General features: G+C 39.2%; 1 protein-coding gene across 2 annotated transcripts in view; it reads right to left on the reverse strand.

The window, feature by feature from the left end:
• Positions 1–17706, reverse strand: part of LOC126187960 (5-phosphohydroxy-L-lysine phospho-lyase-like) — a 320690-nt gene that overhangs the window by 75399 nt on the left and 227585 nt on the right. For both annotated transcript variants that reach the window (XM_049929343.1, XM_049929351.1), the window contains exons 3-4: positions 17040–17214; positions 249–391 (exon numbers count right to left, since the gene is read on the reverse strand). In XM_049929343.1, coding sequence (XP_049785300.1) covers positions 249–391; positions 17040–17214 — 318 coding nt within the window. The remainder of the gene's footprint in view (positions 1–248; positions 392–17039; positions 17215–17706) is intronic.

Below are 17706 nucleotides of genomic sequence, written 5' to 3' on the forward strand. Positions count from 1 at the left end.
TCAGACTGATGGCGGTGTTTTTGAACCAGAGTCACAAAAAGAAACAAACACTGAAAACTGTAGGCAACAATCTATTACTTTGAATTAGCTTTACATCATTTACTACTGAGCACACAGCACAATACAATTAATAAATTACAGGACTAGAATATGTTGAAAAACCTACACTTTTCTAATTAAATGCAAATTGTGACAAAATGAACTAACTGATACTAAAGCACAGCAAATATTGCCTGAAGAAGTAATACCTGTATGAAGGTTCTTGAAAGCCTTTGGACTGATTTCAAGAAGTGAATTAACAGCACCATGGAAAGATCCATCAATGACAACAACATCTCTTCTCTTTGTATACATTTTTGCAAGCTGGAGAGCCAAATCATTGGCTTCTGCACTAAACAAACAAAATTAATTGAAATTATCTAATGAGCACACAATGACAACACAGAATTCAGTATGTTAAATAATATATACCTGATATATTAGAGTGCATTTAAAACTATGTTATACAGTGATACAGTAAAATTCATAAAAATTATGAAATTAAATGGAATCAATATGACTGGTAAACTGACATTAATGATAAAGGTGAGGTTTACATTTGAACTGTGGTCAAAACAGAAAATTTCTTACATATAATAAACCACAAATTAAACTACTAAAAAATATGAAAAATGGCACCCAAGAGCTTATGCAGCATGCAAGAGAATCCACACAGCTCCAACAACAGAAAGATGGATTTTCATCACAAAGCATACATGTACGCCCTCCTTCCCTTCTTTTCACTTGAAGTGTTAAGCAGTTGTGTGGATAAGTGCAAAAGCCCAGATCTGGAAATTATGAACTTTTCTTAAAGAAATTGGAGTCATTACTGAACAAAGTAAATAAAATGAAGTGTGATTTGATAATCTGTTGCGACTTCAACTTTGATTTTCTCACAAAAAATAGAAACAGAGTTGCCCTTTCGAACCTTGCAACATCCTACAGTTTAAAGGCAGAAGGTTTTTGGTCAGTTTCTACTCAGCACTTCAGAAAAAATTTTCAATGTAGGCCTTAGTGACCATATTGCTCAAATACTAAGGTTGAATGTAAAAGGTAGTACTGTTAACAAGATGTCTTTAAGAACCACATGTAGAAGCTATAGTCAGGATAATATAAATTACTTAACTTAATAAAAAAAGAAAAATGGTCACAGGTTTACAAAAATAATGATCAAAATGAAAAATTCAACATCTGATTTGATACATTAACATGTGGTGAGTTTTCACAGTCTAGGTGATATGATAGTGAATTATTACCAACTGCACTGTGCTCTGTACACATCATTTTATTTCCACTTAGAACAATAAATTTAATATGAAAGCACAGAGTGTACTAACTATGACTCCAGAAGAGTGCGTATATATCGTCTGTCACTGATATTGTTTAGAGTCCCTACAGAGTCCCCCCATGGAGTGTAGAGCACAGGTGGGGGCACTACCATTGTGATGAATAGCTGCTGTCACTTATGTGAGATTGTAATCCTTGAGGTGTCACAGAGGGGAGGGTGGGGGGGGGGGGAAGGGGGGCATTGAAATCAGCTGAAAACTGAGGTGGCACTTCGCCATCCCCTGTTGTTGGCTGTTGTGTGGGTAACACTGGACATTCACGTTCCACTGATGTGGGATGTAACAATGAAAGTGGTGTGGTATCAGTGGAGAGATCTTTCAGGACCCACGGTGGCTTCAGACAGTTGATTGCCACCATTTTTTGTTCACCGTTGACCTTGGTTTGGAAGGTGTTGTCACTGTGGCTGATGAATTGGTACAGGCTCTTGTAGGGGGGTGTGAGTGCTGGTCGGACTGTGTTGTCACGCAGTATGACAAATTGCGTCATGGCCAGAGCCTTGTGCATGAAGGTAGGTAGTGCTTTATGAGCCTGTGGCAATGGGATTGTGATGCACTGAATTCTTCTCTGTGACACCTGTAGTAGTTCTGGTAATCATTGTGGGCTGTTGCCCATCAGTAGTCACAGTGTCTCTCCATAATGCAATTTGGCCAGGAACACCTGTAGATCCTCTTTTGTGGCAGTTCACACCCCTAGCAAGACCCAAGGGAGTGCTTCTACTCATTCACTGCTGTGACACAAGAGCACTGCTTTCACCTGTTCTGTGCCACCTCTTGACAAGACCATTACTCTACGGGTGGTATATGCTGTCGTAGGCCAGCAGTGAATGCTGCACACGCTGCATAATGCTTCAAACAGCAAGGTCTCAAACCATCATCCTTGGTCCATTGTTATTGTGAATGGACACCTGAACTGGGCAATCCATCTATGCAGCTATGGCTACCACTGTTATGTTGGTCATTGATGTCGTCTTAGTCCATCGATGTTGGTCATTGGTGTCACCTTAGTACATCATGTCACACGATCACATATGCAGAGGTTGCATTTTTGTCCTAATGATACGTTAAAAAGTCATCCCCTTGGAACTGTGAAGTAGCCTAGCAGTGGTTGCATGTGATGGCTGACTTTGCTTTATTGATGGATAACGCAAGTGCAGCCGGCCAGAGTGGCCGTGTGGTTCTAGGCTCTGCAATCTGGAGCCGAGCGACCACTATGCTCGCAGGTTCGAATCCTGCCTCGGGCATGGATGTGTGTGATGTCCTTAGGTTAGTTAGGTTTAATTAGTTCTAAGTTATAGGCGACTGATGACCTCAGAAGTTAAGTTGCGTAGTGCTCAGAGCCATTTGCAAGTGCATGTCCATACTTTGCAGTCACTTTTAATGTTTGGCCATACAAGCTTCATTGTGGACCATATTCCCAGTTGGAAAAGATTGTGTAATGACCAAAAAGTGACTTTGCAAAAGGACACTGGGACCAGTGGCTGTTGTTTTCCAAGTGAAGAATCAAAGAGTAGAACTGCATCTGTGTCTGATAGCTGACAATGTTCAATCTTGAAACTGGTTGCTGGGTCAGAAGTACGTGCCAAATCAATGGATCTGACATCAGTTCCCATGCCATTTTGAGACAGTCCAGTTGAAGCAATATGGTATTGATCCATGAAAGGTAGTCCACCACTATGTTATCCGCTTCATTAAGTAGCAGACATCCATAGTAAATATAAATTGTCTCAGAATACCTCATGTTGATGGATGTTGATCAGTTTATGGTCTGTATAAATCACAACTGCTCCCCCGTCAATATCCTCACTGAAACAGTGGACAGCCTCATAGATTACTAAAAGTTCTTGGTCAAATGCAAAATACTGTGTTTGGGCTTTCAAGAGCCTTCTGGAGAAAAACCAGAATGGTTGCACTTGCTCATCAATGATTAGTCGGAGTACCATCCTTATTGCTACCTCGCTGGCATTGTTATTAGTTGTAAGAAGCATGCCTGGTACCAAGTGGGCTAAAGCCACTGCTGAAACCAAACTACCAATTGAATGTGTGAAAGCCACTTGAAAATCGTCAGTCCATGTGGGCCGACAATGTTCATGGATGTTTGGTCATTTTAATGCATCAGTGAGGATAGCCTGGATGTCTGTTGCATGTGGGATGTTTGTCTGGTAAAATTTAAGATCCTGAGACATCACTGGAGGTCGTGGAACAATTGTGATCATGGGAGATTTCATACAAGTGCCAGCTGGTCATCCATTGTACATATTCCTGAAGCAGAGATGGTGTATCCTAGAAATGTGACTTCTTTCTGGAAAAGCTGAAATTTGTCCTTGTTAATTTCAATGCCCACTTCATCTAAGGCACAAGAACTTGCTTGAGGTGTCTGTCAAGTGCTCCATTGTCTTTAGAGAACACTAATATATCATCTATGTAGATGTAGCAGTGAGGAAATACTCCCACATATTCTCAGTGTTTTGACCCCATATGGCATTACCAAGAACTCAAACAAACTGAAAGGCATGATGATTGCAATTTTTTGAATATGCTTTCTTGCAATCAGTGCTAGTTTGTGGATAAAGTCTTGAATGTTTGGTACTGGGTAGGAGTCATGTACAGTTCAAGCATTCAATGTACAGTAATCACTGCACGCGTGTACTGTCCTGTCTTTCTTCGGAACCACTTTCATTTGCGAGGCCCATGGGCTGTCAGATTGTTGAAGCACACCACATGACATTATTTGATTGACTGCTTCTGCTTTTGCAGTGTTGAGTTTTTAATGATCTAGTCTACACAGCTTGTGTTGTACCACGGGTTCCAGTGTAATGATAATCCTATGGACCATTACATTTTGTATGGCACACAAATACACTGACTGCAATGACACTGGCATGGGCCAGGGAGGCAGGCGAGGCAGAATGCAAAGTACATACCTGTGCCAACTTGTCCACCCAAGTTGACTGTGGGCGTGGTTCTGGTGCAGTCAATGAGGAAGCTCTGGGTCCCATAGATCAGCATGTGCATTGCTGTTTTAATGCATCAACTATGTCAGAGGCCATGTTGAGCTCCTGGGTAAGTGACTGAAGTTGCAGGCACAATGAGGGGCTTTCTTCACGCGCATCCAGGAATTGTAAGTGGTTTGTAGTCAACTTGTCCAGTGCAGTGAATGTTTGTTGCATAAGGTGGCACTGATGTGGAGGATGGAATGGTGGATGATGATGTGTGTGTCATGGTGGTACAATGCTAACCATTAGAACTCAGAGGAAAGTTTGAAGTGTCACAAGAAGTCCACCCTGACAACTGGTTGCATGACATTGGCTACGTAGGAAGTCCACATGCATTGTACTCCATTGGTGAAAGTCACTGTTCTGGTCATGGTGTCGCATACCTGTATAGGACTGTCACTGGTGGCCATGAGGTGCAGATATTCTAAGGTGTATCGCACCGTAGCAAGGTGATGTGGGAGTATACAGATGTTGGACCCTGTGTCAATCAGTAACTGAGTGTCGTCTACGACATCTGTGTTGACAATGCTTCCACCTCCTCGCATGGTGATTGTAGTCAGTAACGACTTGTTGTTATGTGGCAGGTGAGTGTGCCTATTTCTTCCCACTGGTAGCAGTTGGGTGCCAGTACAGAGATTGGCATTTTTGTGCCTTACTACCAAATGTTCAGTGGTACCAGCATGCAGCATCAGCGTTGTCTGATTCAGTCATGGTAGTTCGTCGTGGTGGCTGAATGTCACTACTGCTGGGGCAGTGCAGATGTAGTTCTGTAGTGAGTTGTGGTGAACCAACATTGCAGTGTGGCATGATGTTGTGGGGCGATCTGTCTGGGTGGCAGCTGTCCTGACATGCAAAGGCGTATATTCTGTTGCCCGGTGTGAGTCTGTTTTCCTTCAGTTGCTGCTTGTGGACTATCAGTGCTGTTTGGACTGCAGTCAGCTACTTTGCAACCCAGATTGTTCACAATGTGTAATCATTGATGACCTTTGTGTCAGTTGAGTGCTGGCTACAGCGCCACAGCTGTGATGGAGTGCCATTGTCAACACTTAATATAGTTATTGTTCTGGTGGGTGTGTGAATCTTCTCAGAATCACTCATTTTGCCACCTCATATTTATTGGAGGGTGGCAGTGACAGGAGGATTTCACTCGGTGTGCTCATCTAAGTGACATATTAGTGCAACGAATTTTTCTGAACTGTGTTATGTCATAGTGTGCAAAAGGCATTCAGCTGTAGCAAACCATAACATTGCATCATCCACACGGAATGGCAGGAGCTTAATGTTTGGCTTGGTGAGGGGGCATGGTGTGCTGACAGCTTACATGTGTGTTGGATGTTGTGGTTTGTAGTTGCTGTACTGTCTGCCGTATGGTGGCAGTGGCAACATGGCACCATGACTGTTTTCCAGCTGGTGTTGTTCCATCGTGATATGGAATGCCGCCTGAGATGAGTCCTTGGAAGCTTGAAATCTTGAAATGCATGATATTTGCCACAGTTGCCTGGTGACATTATGCCATTGAGGTAGTCACCATTGGAGGAAAGCCAGTTGATAATGTAGGGGTGGAAGCCCATTGTTGTTGTTGTTGTGTGGCCTGCATTGGTGACACAGTGGTCATTCGAGGTGCGGTTTGTCATGTTAAATTTTGTATACAGTGAGGGCACTGTATTAACGCATACGTGGAGTACTGATGTAGTGTGCCTATTATTGGACCTGTAGAGTAACTAATGTTGCAAGTCATCATTGTCAACACACAAGATACACTAGTAATTTGAGGTTGATCAAAATTTTCACTTTGTTCACTATGTCAGTAGTCACCGTCACTTCACACATCCACAGCACTCACACTGGTGTTGGTCGAAAGTCTGGCAAGATGGTGTAGTAAGCATGGCACGTATGCTGGTGATCACAATCAAAAATGCAAATCACATATTCACGACTCAGTGTCATTAATGTGCTGGTTTTCATACTCTAGTCTGAACTATTACCAACCACGCTGCACTCTGTACACACTGTTTTATTTCGACTTAGCACAATATGTAGCATCTGTTCAATACTAAACCACAGAGTGTACTAACTATGGCTCCAAAAGTGAGTGTATACATTGTCCATCAGCAATATTATTGTTCAGAGTCACCACAAACCCATTTCTTTTTAACTACATTTCTGCAGAAAACTTTAGCAACAAGGGGAAATTATAGTACAAACAGTTGGACCACAAGGGAAATACAGGTTTCATACCAGAAGAAGAGACTACTTCATAAAATGTATTACTTGAATAATTCCTCACTTGAATTACACATATACTATAAAAATATTTCACAATGCTAAGAAAATTAATAAGAGCAGCAAAAACAATGCATAATGATGAATACATTTATAAATCAACAAATGAGGTGAAGGACATGTAGAGAGTTACACACACACACACAAAATCTGGCAAAAATAGAGCATCATGTACAAGAAAATAAAAAGCTAACAAACTCCTTAAAAGAAGCAAACATGTTTAGCAACTCTTTCATAAGTGTTACTGATAATATGATAAAATCAAGCATAAATAAGAATATTCAATTAAATTAATATAAAATAAGTATATGCAGTAGGTCAATGTACATCAGCAACGTCTAACAAGATAAAGTAGCAAAAGCAATAAAAGGACTAAAAAACTCAAAAACTGCAGGCATTGATAATGCCCCTGCAACAATCTTAAGGAAGTGTGCTCTGAACCTAATTGAAATACTTGCACACTTATGTAACTACTCACTTCAAGCAGGCACTTTTCCTAATGTACTGAATACATCTAAGATTATTCCGGTATATGTAAAAAGTGAGAGAGATAATGTAAATAACTACAGACCTATCACAGTTTCCTCTTGCATTTCAAAAATATTGGAAAATTTTATAGATGACAAACTTACAGAATTTGTAAAGAAAAGCAATATCCTACGTAATGAGCAACAAGAATTCAGAAGTGAGAGGTCAACAAGAATGGCTATGTATGAGGGCATCAACTGTGAACCTAGCCTGATGGACAAGAATCAGGAGTCAACAGAAGTATTTATCAGACTATCAAAAGCTTTTGATTTGGTGGATCAAAGGATTCTGCCATCAAAGCTTGAAAAGTATGATTTCTGAGGTCTGTCCCGCAACTGGTTCAGTTCCTTCCTGGGCAAAAATAAGTAAGCAGTAAGCATCAAGTGCACTAATAAGTAACAAAAAATTATTTCTCAACATGTCAAACATGGAAAGTCCAGGATGGGACAACAACCTGCCTCAGGGCTTACATCCCTGCCATAGATCTAGATGGTAAGACCTATCACATAAATCATTGCATACCCCTTACTCCAGTCCTATTACAGGCTTCTCCTATCCCATCAAATACCTGACTACCTGTGAAAGCAATCATGTGATCTATAAATTAAGCTGCAGCCACTGTGCTGCTATCTACTTGGGCATAACAACTAACATGCTGTCCGTATGCATGAATGGTCATCACCAAACTGTGGCCAAGAGGCAGCTGGACCACCCAGTTGCTGAACATGCTGCCCAACATGATGCACTTCACTTCAATGACTGCTTCACAGATGCACCATCTGGATCCAACCTACCAACATCAGCTTTTCTGAGTAGTGCCAATGTGCAGATGAAATCTCACCTAGCAGTCCATACTGTGCCCACCATGTCCCTGCTGCATCTTTCCCCATCCCTATTCTGCCAATTACCTCAACAGGTTGTTGCACAAGTCAGATGCAGTTACAGTTCACAGTAGGGCCCTAGCACCCACAGACAATGGCTATGTGTGTGTGTGAGTCGTGTTTGTGAAAGTTTTTTTTATTTTAGTAGAAGAACTGTTTTTATCAGAAAGCTAAAATGTTCAGCAGTCTGCAACTAAACACCTACTCCATATGGTGAGCAGCAATCTATCCTTTTCATATTCTTGTTGTTTCTGTACTCTTGTCAGACTATAATCAAATATGGTGTACCCAAGGATCAGTAATAGTACGACTTCTGTTCCTTCTGTATATTAATGATCTAAGCTTAAATGTGTACACTCATACAACAATAATGCCACAATTCTACTCAGGGGAAAGTAACAACTATTATGAAAAGGATAGATTGCTACTCACTGTAAGGATGGTACATTGAGTTGCAGACAGTTATAACAAAAAGACTGTTACTCACAGAGCTTTTGACCAGTCTTATTCAGAAAAGGAAGGAAAACACACACACACACACACACACACACACACACACACACACACACACACCTTGATTCCTACATTATGCTGGCTGGATACATCTCCTAAGGAGAGCTTCTGTAAAGTTTGGAAGGTAGGAGACGAGGTACTGGCAGAAGTAAAGCTGTGAGTACCGGGCGTGAGTCGTGCTTCGGTAGCTCAGATGGTAGAGCGCTTGCCCGCGAAAGGCAAAGGTCCTGAGTTCGAGTCTCGGTCGGGCACACAGTTTTAATCTGCCAGGAAGTTTCATCTCCTAAGGATTTTGGAAAAATTATTTGCTCTCTAATGGTATTTTTGATTGATAATAAAAGTGAATTTATAATGAACCAAAAAATTCATAACCACAATACTAGGAGGAAGGAATATTGGGTTTATTGGCATTTGCCTGGAGTGATTTAGGGAGATCATGGAAAATTTAATCTGGACAGTTGGATGTGGGTTTGAACTGTCATCTTCCTGAATGCGAGTCAAATGTGCTAACCACTTCACCACCTTGCTTGGTAACTACAATATTAGAAGTAAAAAGAATTTCCATATACTGTAAATAGATCTCTGTTGAGGACAACCATGGCTAAAATAATCAATGTTTCTCAAATAAACCACCTTCAGCTGTATATGAACTTTCAAAGGAACATGATGGATTTCATAATGTCAAATTGCATCTTCAGGCGCACATCTACAAGATAGCAAATGTAGAATCGACATCATGACAAAAATAAATAAATAAAACAACAACTCAAATACCTATTTTAATAATCTATGCTCTATGGCAACCAATATGAAATTCTCACATGTCTGTTAAGCATTTAAGCCCTGATAAGGGAATGAGGGGACTCAATCTTCTAAAAATAAAGTACAGGATGATTCAAAAAGAATACCACAACTTTAAAAATGTGTATTTAATGAAAGAAACATAATATAACCTTCTGTTATACATCATTACAAAGAGTATTTAAAAAGGTTTTTTTTCACTCAAAAACAAGTTCAGAGATGTTCAATATGGCCCCCTCCAGACACTCGAGCAATATCAACCCGATACTCCAACTCGTTCCACACTCTCTGTAGCATATCAGGCATAACAGTTTGGATAGCTGCTGTTATTTCTCGTTTCAAATCATCAATGGTGCCTGGGAGAGGTGGCCAAAACACCATATCTTTAACATACCCCCATAAGAAAAAATCGCAGGGGGTAAGATCAGGGCTTCTTGGAGGCCAGTGATGAAGTGCTCTGTCACGGGCTGCCTGGTGGCCGATCCATCGCCTCGGGTAGTTGATGTTCAGGTAGTTATGGACAGATAAGTGCCAATGTGGTGGCGCTCCATCCTGCTGAAATATGAATTGTTGTGCTTCTTGTTCGAGCTGAGGGAACAGCCAATTCTCTAACATCTCCAGATACTGTAGTCCAGTTACAGTAGCACCTTCGAAGAAAAAGGGACCAAAAATTTTATTGGCTGAAATGGCACAGAAAACGTTCACCTTAGGCGAGTCACGTTCATACTGAGTTGTTTCCCGCGGATTCTCAGTGCCCCATATACAGAAATTGTGACGGTTGACTTTCCCGTTAGTGTGGAAAGTTGCTTCATCACTACACACAATCTTTGAAATGAAAGATTCATCTGTTTCCATTTGAGCAAGGATAAAATCACAGAAATTGATTCTTTTAATCTTATCAGCTGCAGACAGTGCTTGAACCAATTTCAGACGATAAGGTTTCATAACTAACCTTTTTCGTAGGACTCTCCATACAGTTGATTGTGGAATTTGCAGCGCTCTGCTAGCTCTGTGAGTCAATTTTACTGGGCTGCAAACAAATGCTTGCTGGATGCGTGCTACATTTTCATCACTCGTTCTCGGCCATCCAGAACTTTTCCCTTTGCACAAACACCCATTCTCTGTAAACTGTTTATACCAACATTTAATACACCACCTATCAGGAGGTTTAACACCATACTTCGTTCGAAATGCACGCTGAACAACTGTCGTCGATTCACTTCTGCCGTACTCAATAACACAAAAAGCTTTCTGTTGAGCAGTCGCCATCTTAGCATCAACTGACACTGACGCCTAGTCAACAGCGCCTAAGCGAACAAATGTACAACTAAATGAAACTTTATAGCTCCCTTAATTCGCCGACAGATAGTGTTTAGCTCTGCCTTTTGTCGTTGCAGAGTTTTAAATTCCTAAAGTTGTGGTATTCATTTTGAATCACCCTGTACTGTTACTTGAAACAAGCAGGGTGTTATAGTTCAAATTGACCAGTAGACAACTTGCCATGTTGAAAGTGCATTTACCTACAATGGAAAGAGCAAAATAAGAAAACAAGAAAAGGTAAATAGCCCCAGCTAGCAACACTGAAAGCTCATGGTTGAGAAAACCCACTTCATACCAGGAAGCGGCAACCCTCCTACCACCTTGCCATGCAGGGCTACACTGCTAGTCATTGTGCTCATGTCTGTTATGGATGGCACAAGCACCACCACATGCATAGCAGGAAGTTACAAACATTTTCACGCATATCCAAATATCACAGGAATGATTGAGGCCCCTTTGACACAACACAACCATATAAATTATAAATTACTTCAGTGTAAAAGTCATTAAAACCAAGTAGACCAGACACAAGAGCATACAACAAGCCCAGAATCAATAACCAAGCAGTTGAACAACTATGGCATTACGCCCTTGAAAGAAAATCATATCAGTTTTTCAACTGGTCAATTTGAACTACAATGCCCTGCTTGTTGTGGGTAACAGTATTTTATTTTGAGAAGGTTGAGTTCTCTCCTTTCCATATCAGGGCTTAAATATTTTACTGATAGTTAGTATTTTATATTGGTCATCATAGAGCATAGATTACTAGGATACATATCTGTTCTTTTTTAATCATAATGTTGACTGTACATTTCCTATCTTCTAGATGCACACCAGATATGATTTGCCATCATAAAACTGGCTGTGTTCCTGTAAAAGTTCATATACAACTGAAAGTGTTTTATATTTTCCTGCATCCTGCATCAAAATGGAGTTTTATATTCTGGCACAAAAGTCTGTAATAGGTTTCCAGCAGATATCAGGTTGAAAATTATAAATCACTAGACATTCAAAATTGAAGTAACCTTATGAGTTGTCTATAATGTAGAAGAATATTTGTACTCTGGGGATGTAAATGCCAGTTAACACTGATGTTCATATTAAATGAATTTTTAAATTTTCCTATATATAGCCAACTGTCAGTGTTATCTGAAATCAGCGAAGTTAGATAAGCATTTAGTGTGAACTAGTTGATAAAATCAGCAGCTGCTCGTCTGTTAATCATCACTTGTCTCATTCCACATCCAGGATTTATGGAACATTATGTGTGAATGCATGTTTTGATTTCTTACCATACTCACTATCAGTGAAATAGCAGTATTAAGTTTGAGTCACTATTGGATAATAATAATAATAATAGCTTTATTCAACATCGAATGGTACACTGCACATGTACAAAGAAACAGTAATGATTAAAGTTATTTGTACAATACACAAGACACATTCTTCTGAATACGTCATTAATTTACAAAAAATTACAATAAGATGTTTACTGATTTATATTCACATAATTTCAAAAAGCATTTGTTGTTCTTCATATAAGTGTGGTACTCTTCTAATGAGTAGAAAAGGTGTATTACTAAAAATTTCTTAAGTTGATGTTTCAGTTTAATTGTAGGAAGAGCCATGACTGCACTAGGCAGTGCATTAGCTAATTTTATACATGCATACTGAGGCCCCCTTTCATAAAGTGCTGTTCTGTGGCTGCCAATGTAAAATCTTTCTTTATTTCTAGTATTGTATTGGTGGAAATCTGAATAAGTGTTTGGGTGCAGTCTTTTCACAGGCAATATGGCTTTTAGAATGTATGTGCTTACAACAGTTAACACCTCTGTTTTTGGAGACAAGTTGCGACAAGATTCCCTGTATTTTGCTCCACAGATTATTCACACACCCCTTTTTTGAAGAATGAGTAGCTTATCTAGATTAGCTTTGGTTGTTGCCCCCCAAATTTCAATACCGTAGTTCAAGTGGGAGGAGAAAAGAGCATGGTATGCAGTCTTTAGGACTACACTGTCTCTACAGAACTTGCCAATAGTACTGATTGCAAATACATTTTTTGACAACTTAGTTGCTAGGGAGTCAATATGTGTGTCCCATTTCAGGTTGCTTTGGATTGTTATGCCAAGGAATTTTACACTAGACTCTTTCTTTACCAATTCATTGTCCATGTATAATTTCATTTCATTATTCAAACTACTTTTGTTAAACTCCATCAAACATGTTTTACTGGTGCTTACATGTAAGTGGCTTTCATTAAAAAACTGAACAATTTCTTTTGTCACATTATTGCACTCTGCCTCTAGTTCATTACATGATTCCTTTTTACATACAATGGACATGTCATTGGCATACAGAACAATTTTGGAATTTATAGTACAGTATTTAATATCATTTACATAGATCAAGAACAGAAGGGGGCCCAGCACCGAGCCCTGGGGCACACCATATTTTATGCACGTGATCTCTGATTTGTAAACACCACTTTCCGTTTTAAGTAGAACAAACTGTTTTCTATTGCTCATATAACACTTTATTAGGTCATAAGCAGCGCCTCTAATGCCCATTTTCCATAGCTTGTCTAATAGGATGTCAACGTTCACACAATCAAAGGCTTTTTCCAGGTCTAGGTATACACCTGGCACATGTTCCTTGCTTTCAATACCTCTTATCACCTCTTCAATTAGTTGAGCAGCTGCAGTGCTAGTTGATTTACCTTTTAGGAATCCATTTTGATTTTTGAACATCAGGTTGTGTTTGTTAAGAAAGTTTATAATCCTGTTGAATATAACTTTCTCAACTATTTTGGAAAATATAGGAAGGATTGAGACTGGTCTGTAGTTTTCTATTTTGTTGTTGTAACCTTTCTTAAAAATGGGTGTTACCTGTGCTATTTTGAGTCTGTCTGGGAAGGTGCCTGATTCTATTATATTGTTGACTGCTGCAGACAGAGGTACAGAGACATTTTGGCTACAGGCTTTTAAAACATTAGTATTAATCTGACCACTCCTCACAATGTTTCAGGATGAAACAGGTTCTGTTGTTTCCAGTTATGAGGATAAATAGCACAGCTTGCTGCAACAAAGTGTAGATGTGAAGCCTGTTGCTTCCACATTCCATTTCTGTCATTAGAGCAATTTATAGCCCATTTGGCATCCTGTCAGTTCTTAGTGTATCAGTCCAGTGCTTGAGCAATAGAACAAATGAAACTACATCTGTACCTCTGTATAACTACTTACATTTCTAGTTCCATTATTTCCCACACAGTTTTTTCTATTTACTAGTCAGTACTTATTATATTAGGATAAAAGTTGCACATATAAACTTGTTTCTGTGCACTAAGAGTATGTCCATTTCCCACAGTTTATATTAGTTGCATGTGCACTGTTACTTTATCTGATATTGCCACATATAATTTATGTTCATAACTATGCTTCCTATCATCTACTGTGTAAGGTTTACACTATTTACACTAACATTCATTCCTTTTTTTCACCTTCCTTTTACAGACTACCATGTTCTGGGTTTTATTTCTGTTCTGACTAAGTAGCACCTATGGTACTTGAAGTTTGAAAAACTGTCAGTTTACAGTTCATTGGCTTAGTGATATGTGTGGTAACGCCTAAATCATAATCCATATATTTTCTTCTAGCTATTTGGCTGCACTTCACTGTTGCTGAGTGTTTGTTCAGAATTTTCTTTTTTTGTGCCAAATCCCTGTAATATCCATTTTACCACTCTGTGTGTTTTTCACTGTTTATGTCTGTTTGGCCTAGTATTTTTAACACTCGTTCTGAGTTATTTATCACAAATACTATGATACTAGGCCTGTTTGCCCAAGATGACATGAGTGCTGATAACAATTTCTCTTCCATTAACAGCTGAATTAAATATCTGTTCTTTGAGACTTCTTGTTCCATCACTTCTTCTGGCATTGAACATAGTCCTATGCATCATACTATTCAACAGACACTCATATTTTCAGTTGCTTCTGCAGTGGCACTCTTTCTCTCTCACTGACATTGTCATATAGGCCTATTTCCAATTTTATGAACTTCCCTTATAATTTTCGTCAGCTCACTTGGTTTCACAATTGGCATCCTCTAATCCTTACAATATCTTACTATGTATTCCCTTGCAGTCTAATTGATGTTCCTACATTTCTCTGCTGGTTGTTTAGAAAAATTTCTACTTTTCTTATACAACCTACCTAACTGAATCTTAAATTCATTTTTAGCTATCAGTGGACCTAAGAATTCTTTCTAATCCTTTTCCTCACATTCTCATTCTGTCTTGTTTCCTTCTTTCTCCCATTTCTGTTCCTTTTCTTTGCATTGCAGCTCTCATTTCACTTCTCTTTATCTTCTCTCATTTCTTTTTTCAGACACACTCGCTTTTTTCTTGTTCTGGCATATCTTCTTCTCTTCCTGATACCTTAGGGCTTCCATTACATCCCTAAAATATTTCCTAATGTTCTGCATGAGTTCCCTTGAAGCATTTCTGTTTTTGAATCTCTAGTGAAGTGTGCAATTATTCTTACTTGCAAATCTTAATACATGATCAATTATTACAGAATTTCCCAATTTCCTGGTCACCATCTAACTTTCATTATTCTGGCATACTGAATAACTATCTTTTAATAATAACATATAAACTAATTTAAAAGTCTTAGGTCAACAGAAGCACATACAAATCACCATTAAAAGAATATATATATATATATATATATATATATATATATATATATATATATATATATATATATATATATATATATATTGTTATAATAGAAGGAAACATTCCACATAGGAAAAATATACCTAAAAACAAAGATGATGTGACTTACCAAATGAAAGTGCTGGCAGGTCGACAGACACACAAACGAACACAAACATACACACAAAATTCTAGCTTTCGCAACCAACGGTTGCCTCGTCAGGAAAGAGGGAAGGAGAGGGAAAGACGAAAGGATTTGGGTTTTAAGGGAGAGGGTAAGGAGTCATTCCAATCCCGGGAGCGGAAAGACTTACCTTAGTGGGAAAAAAGGACGGGTATACACTCGCACACACACACATATCCATCCACACATATACAGACACAAGCAGACCATTTACTGGAGATCTGGTATGAAAAAAGGCGAAAAAGTGTTGGTTAAGTTGATCCTGTGGTGAACTTGGGTTGGTAGACAGCGATGTACATAAAGGTTAGGTGGTTGTGTTGCCGCTAAATCACGTTAAAGGACGGAGAAATTCGGGAAAATTTCGAAAAAACGTATTAAAAGGAGTGGTGTTGTGGTGAAAGATTATGAAAATGGGGCTAACAATTGTAGAAATAATGACGTTAAAACCTTTGGGGAGCGGCTAAAATGATCAGTGATGTGCGAAAAACGGAAGTGGAAATAAAGTGAAAGTTATTAGAACTAGCCGAAATGGTTGTTTAATACGTGAAAGCAGCTGTTATTGAACTAGACACGGTGGATTTTATAGCAGCGGTAGTGCTGAAAGCGGAAAATAAAGTTTTTTTGGTTATGATATGTAAGTGGGTTACGTATTATTGAGCATATATAGGCGGGATAAAATTGTATAGTAGATTACGGTAAAAGGGGAAGGTGAATACAAAGTGAGACTACTGGTAAAAACAGAAAGAGAAAATAAAGAGAAAAAAGAGAAATAAGACGACAGGAAAGATTTCGAAATGCAAAGGCGACAATAACAAACGTAATTGTTGGGTTCAAATTAATGATATGGTTATAATAGAAGGAAACATTCCACGTAGGAAAAATATACCTAAAAACAAAGATGATGTGACTTACCAAATGAAAGTGCTGGCAGGTCGACAGACACACAAACGAACACAAACATACACACAAAATTCTAGCTTTCGCAACCAACGGTTGCCTCGTCAGGAAAGAGGGAAGGAGAGGGAAAGACGAAAGGATTTGGATTTTAAGGGAGAGGGTAAGGAGTCATTCCAATCCCGGGAGCGGAAAGACTTACCTTAGTGGGAAAAAAGGACTGGTATACACTCGCACACACACACATATCCATCCACACATATACAGACACAAGCAGAATGCACCAACTTGTGGGATCCTAAAACATTGACATGTTCAAACTCTTTCAGCACTCTGGTGGTTGATTCTGAAAGAAAACACATCTCTGATATAGACTTATTTCATCTGCATTTACAAATCCTTGGAGTATTTCAAATAGAGTGCTGTTGGTAGGGTGACTTTTTACAACAGACTGTACTTGCACTACTAAGTTGTTACAAATAGGCTTGTTTTCCCCACCAGCACATGTGGAACACTGTGGATATGACGCTGCAGCACTCACCCTGAGCTGGTGAAGAGGCAGGTCTGAAAATTGGGTGGCAGCGTCTCCAGCAGGCGCTGGCAATAGCGCTCTTCTATGCCTTCCGCTGGCATAACACCTGGCTCAGCCAGGGGTGAAGTCAGTGTTGCCATCTGTGAGGCCGCTGCAGCCACTGTAGCAGGATGGCAGTGGCCCACTGCAACAAATATACTGCTGCTCAGTAACTCTTTTTTGTGATGTCAGACTGTGCTTCTAAACAGCCTCTTCCTCCTAGTTACTTCCATAGGCAAAGTAACTAATGTGCATTGTTGTACTGATGTTCAGCACATAGGTAGGTGGTCTACAGCCTAGGAATGTACAAAATTTTCATAACTGGAGTTTTGTATTAAACCAAAGAAGAGACGATAGTATAAAATTACTTAACCCCACTAATGTTCAGCAATATCCAGAATTATATGCCAACTTTAGTGTATCATGTAATTATGACAAATGACTTTGACTATGATTTTACATCTGCTATTCAAGAGATGTAGGCTTTGTCTTGGTAATGGGTTTTATCAGTCTACCTATGTGTCTGATTAAGAACATGAACAGCACACAGCAGTTTGCACTCTCTCACCACAATGTTTGTCTATGCTTAATGAATATCATACAGACAATTTTTATACAATATGAAGGAAAAGTGAAA

The sequence above is a fragment of the Schistocerca cancellata genome, chromosome 1 (genome assembly GCF_023864275.1).
Source record: "Schistocerca cancellata isolate TAMUIC-IGC-003103 chromosome 1, iqSchCanc2.1, whole genome shotgun sequence".
In the NCBI taxonomy this organism is placed as follows: Eukaryota; Metazoa; Arthropoda; class Insecta; order Orthoptera; family Acrididae; genus Schistocerca; species Schistocerca cancellata.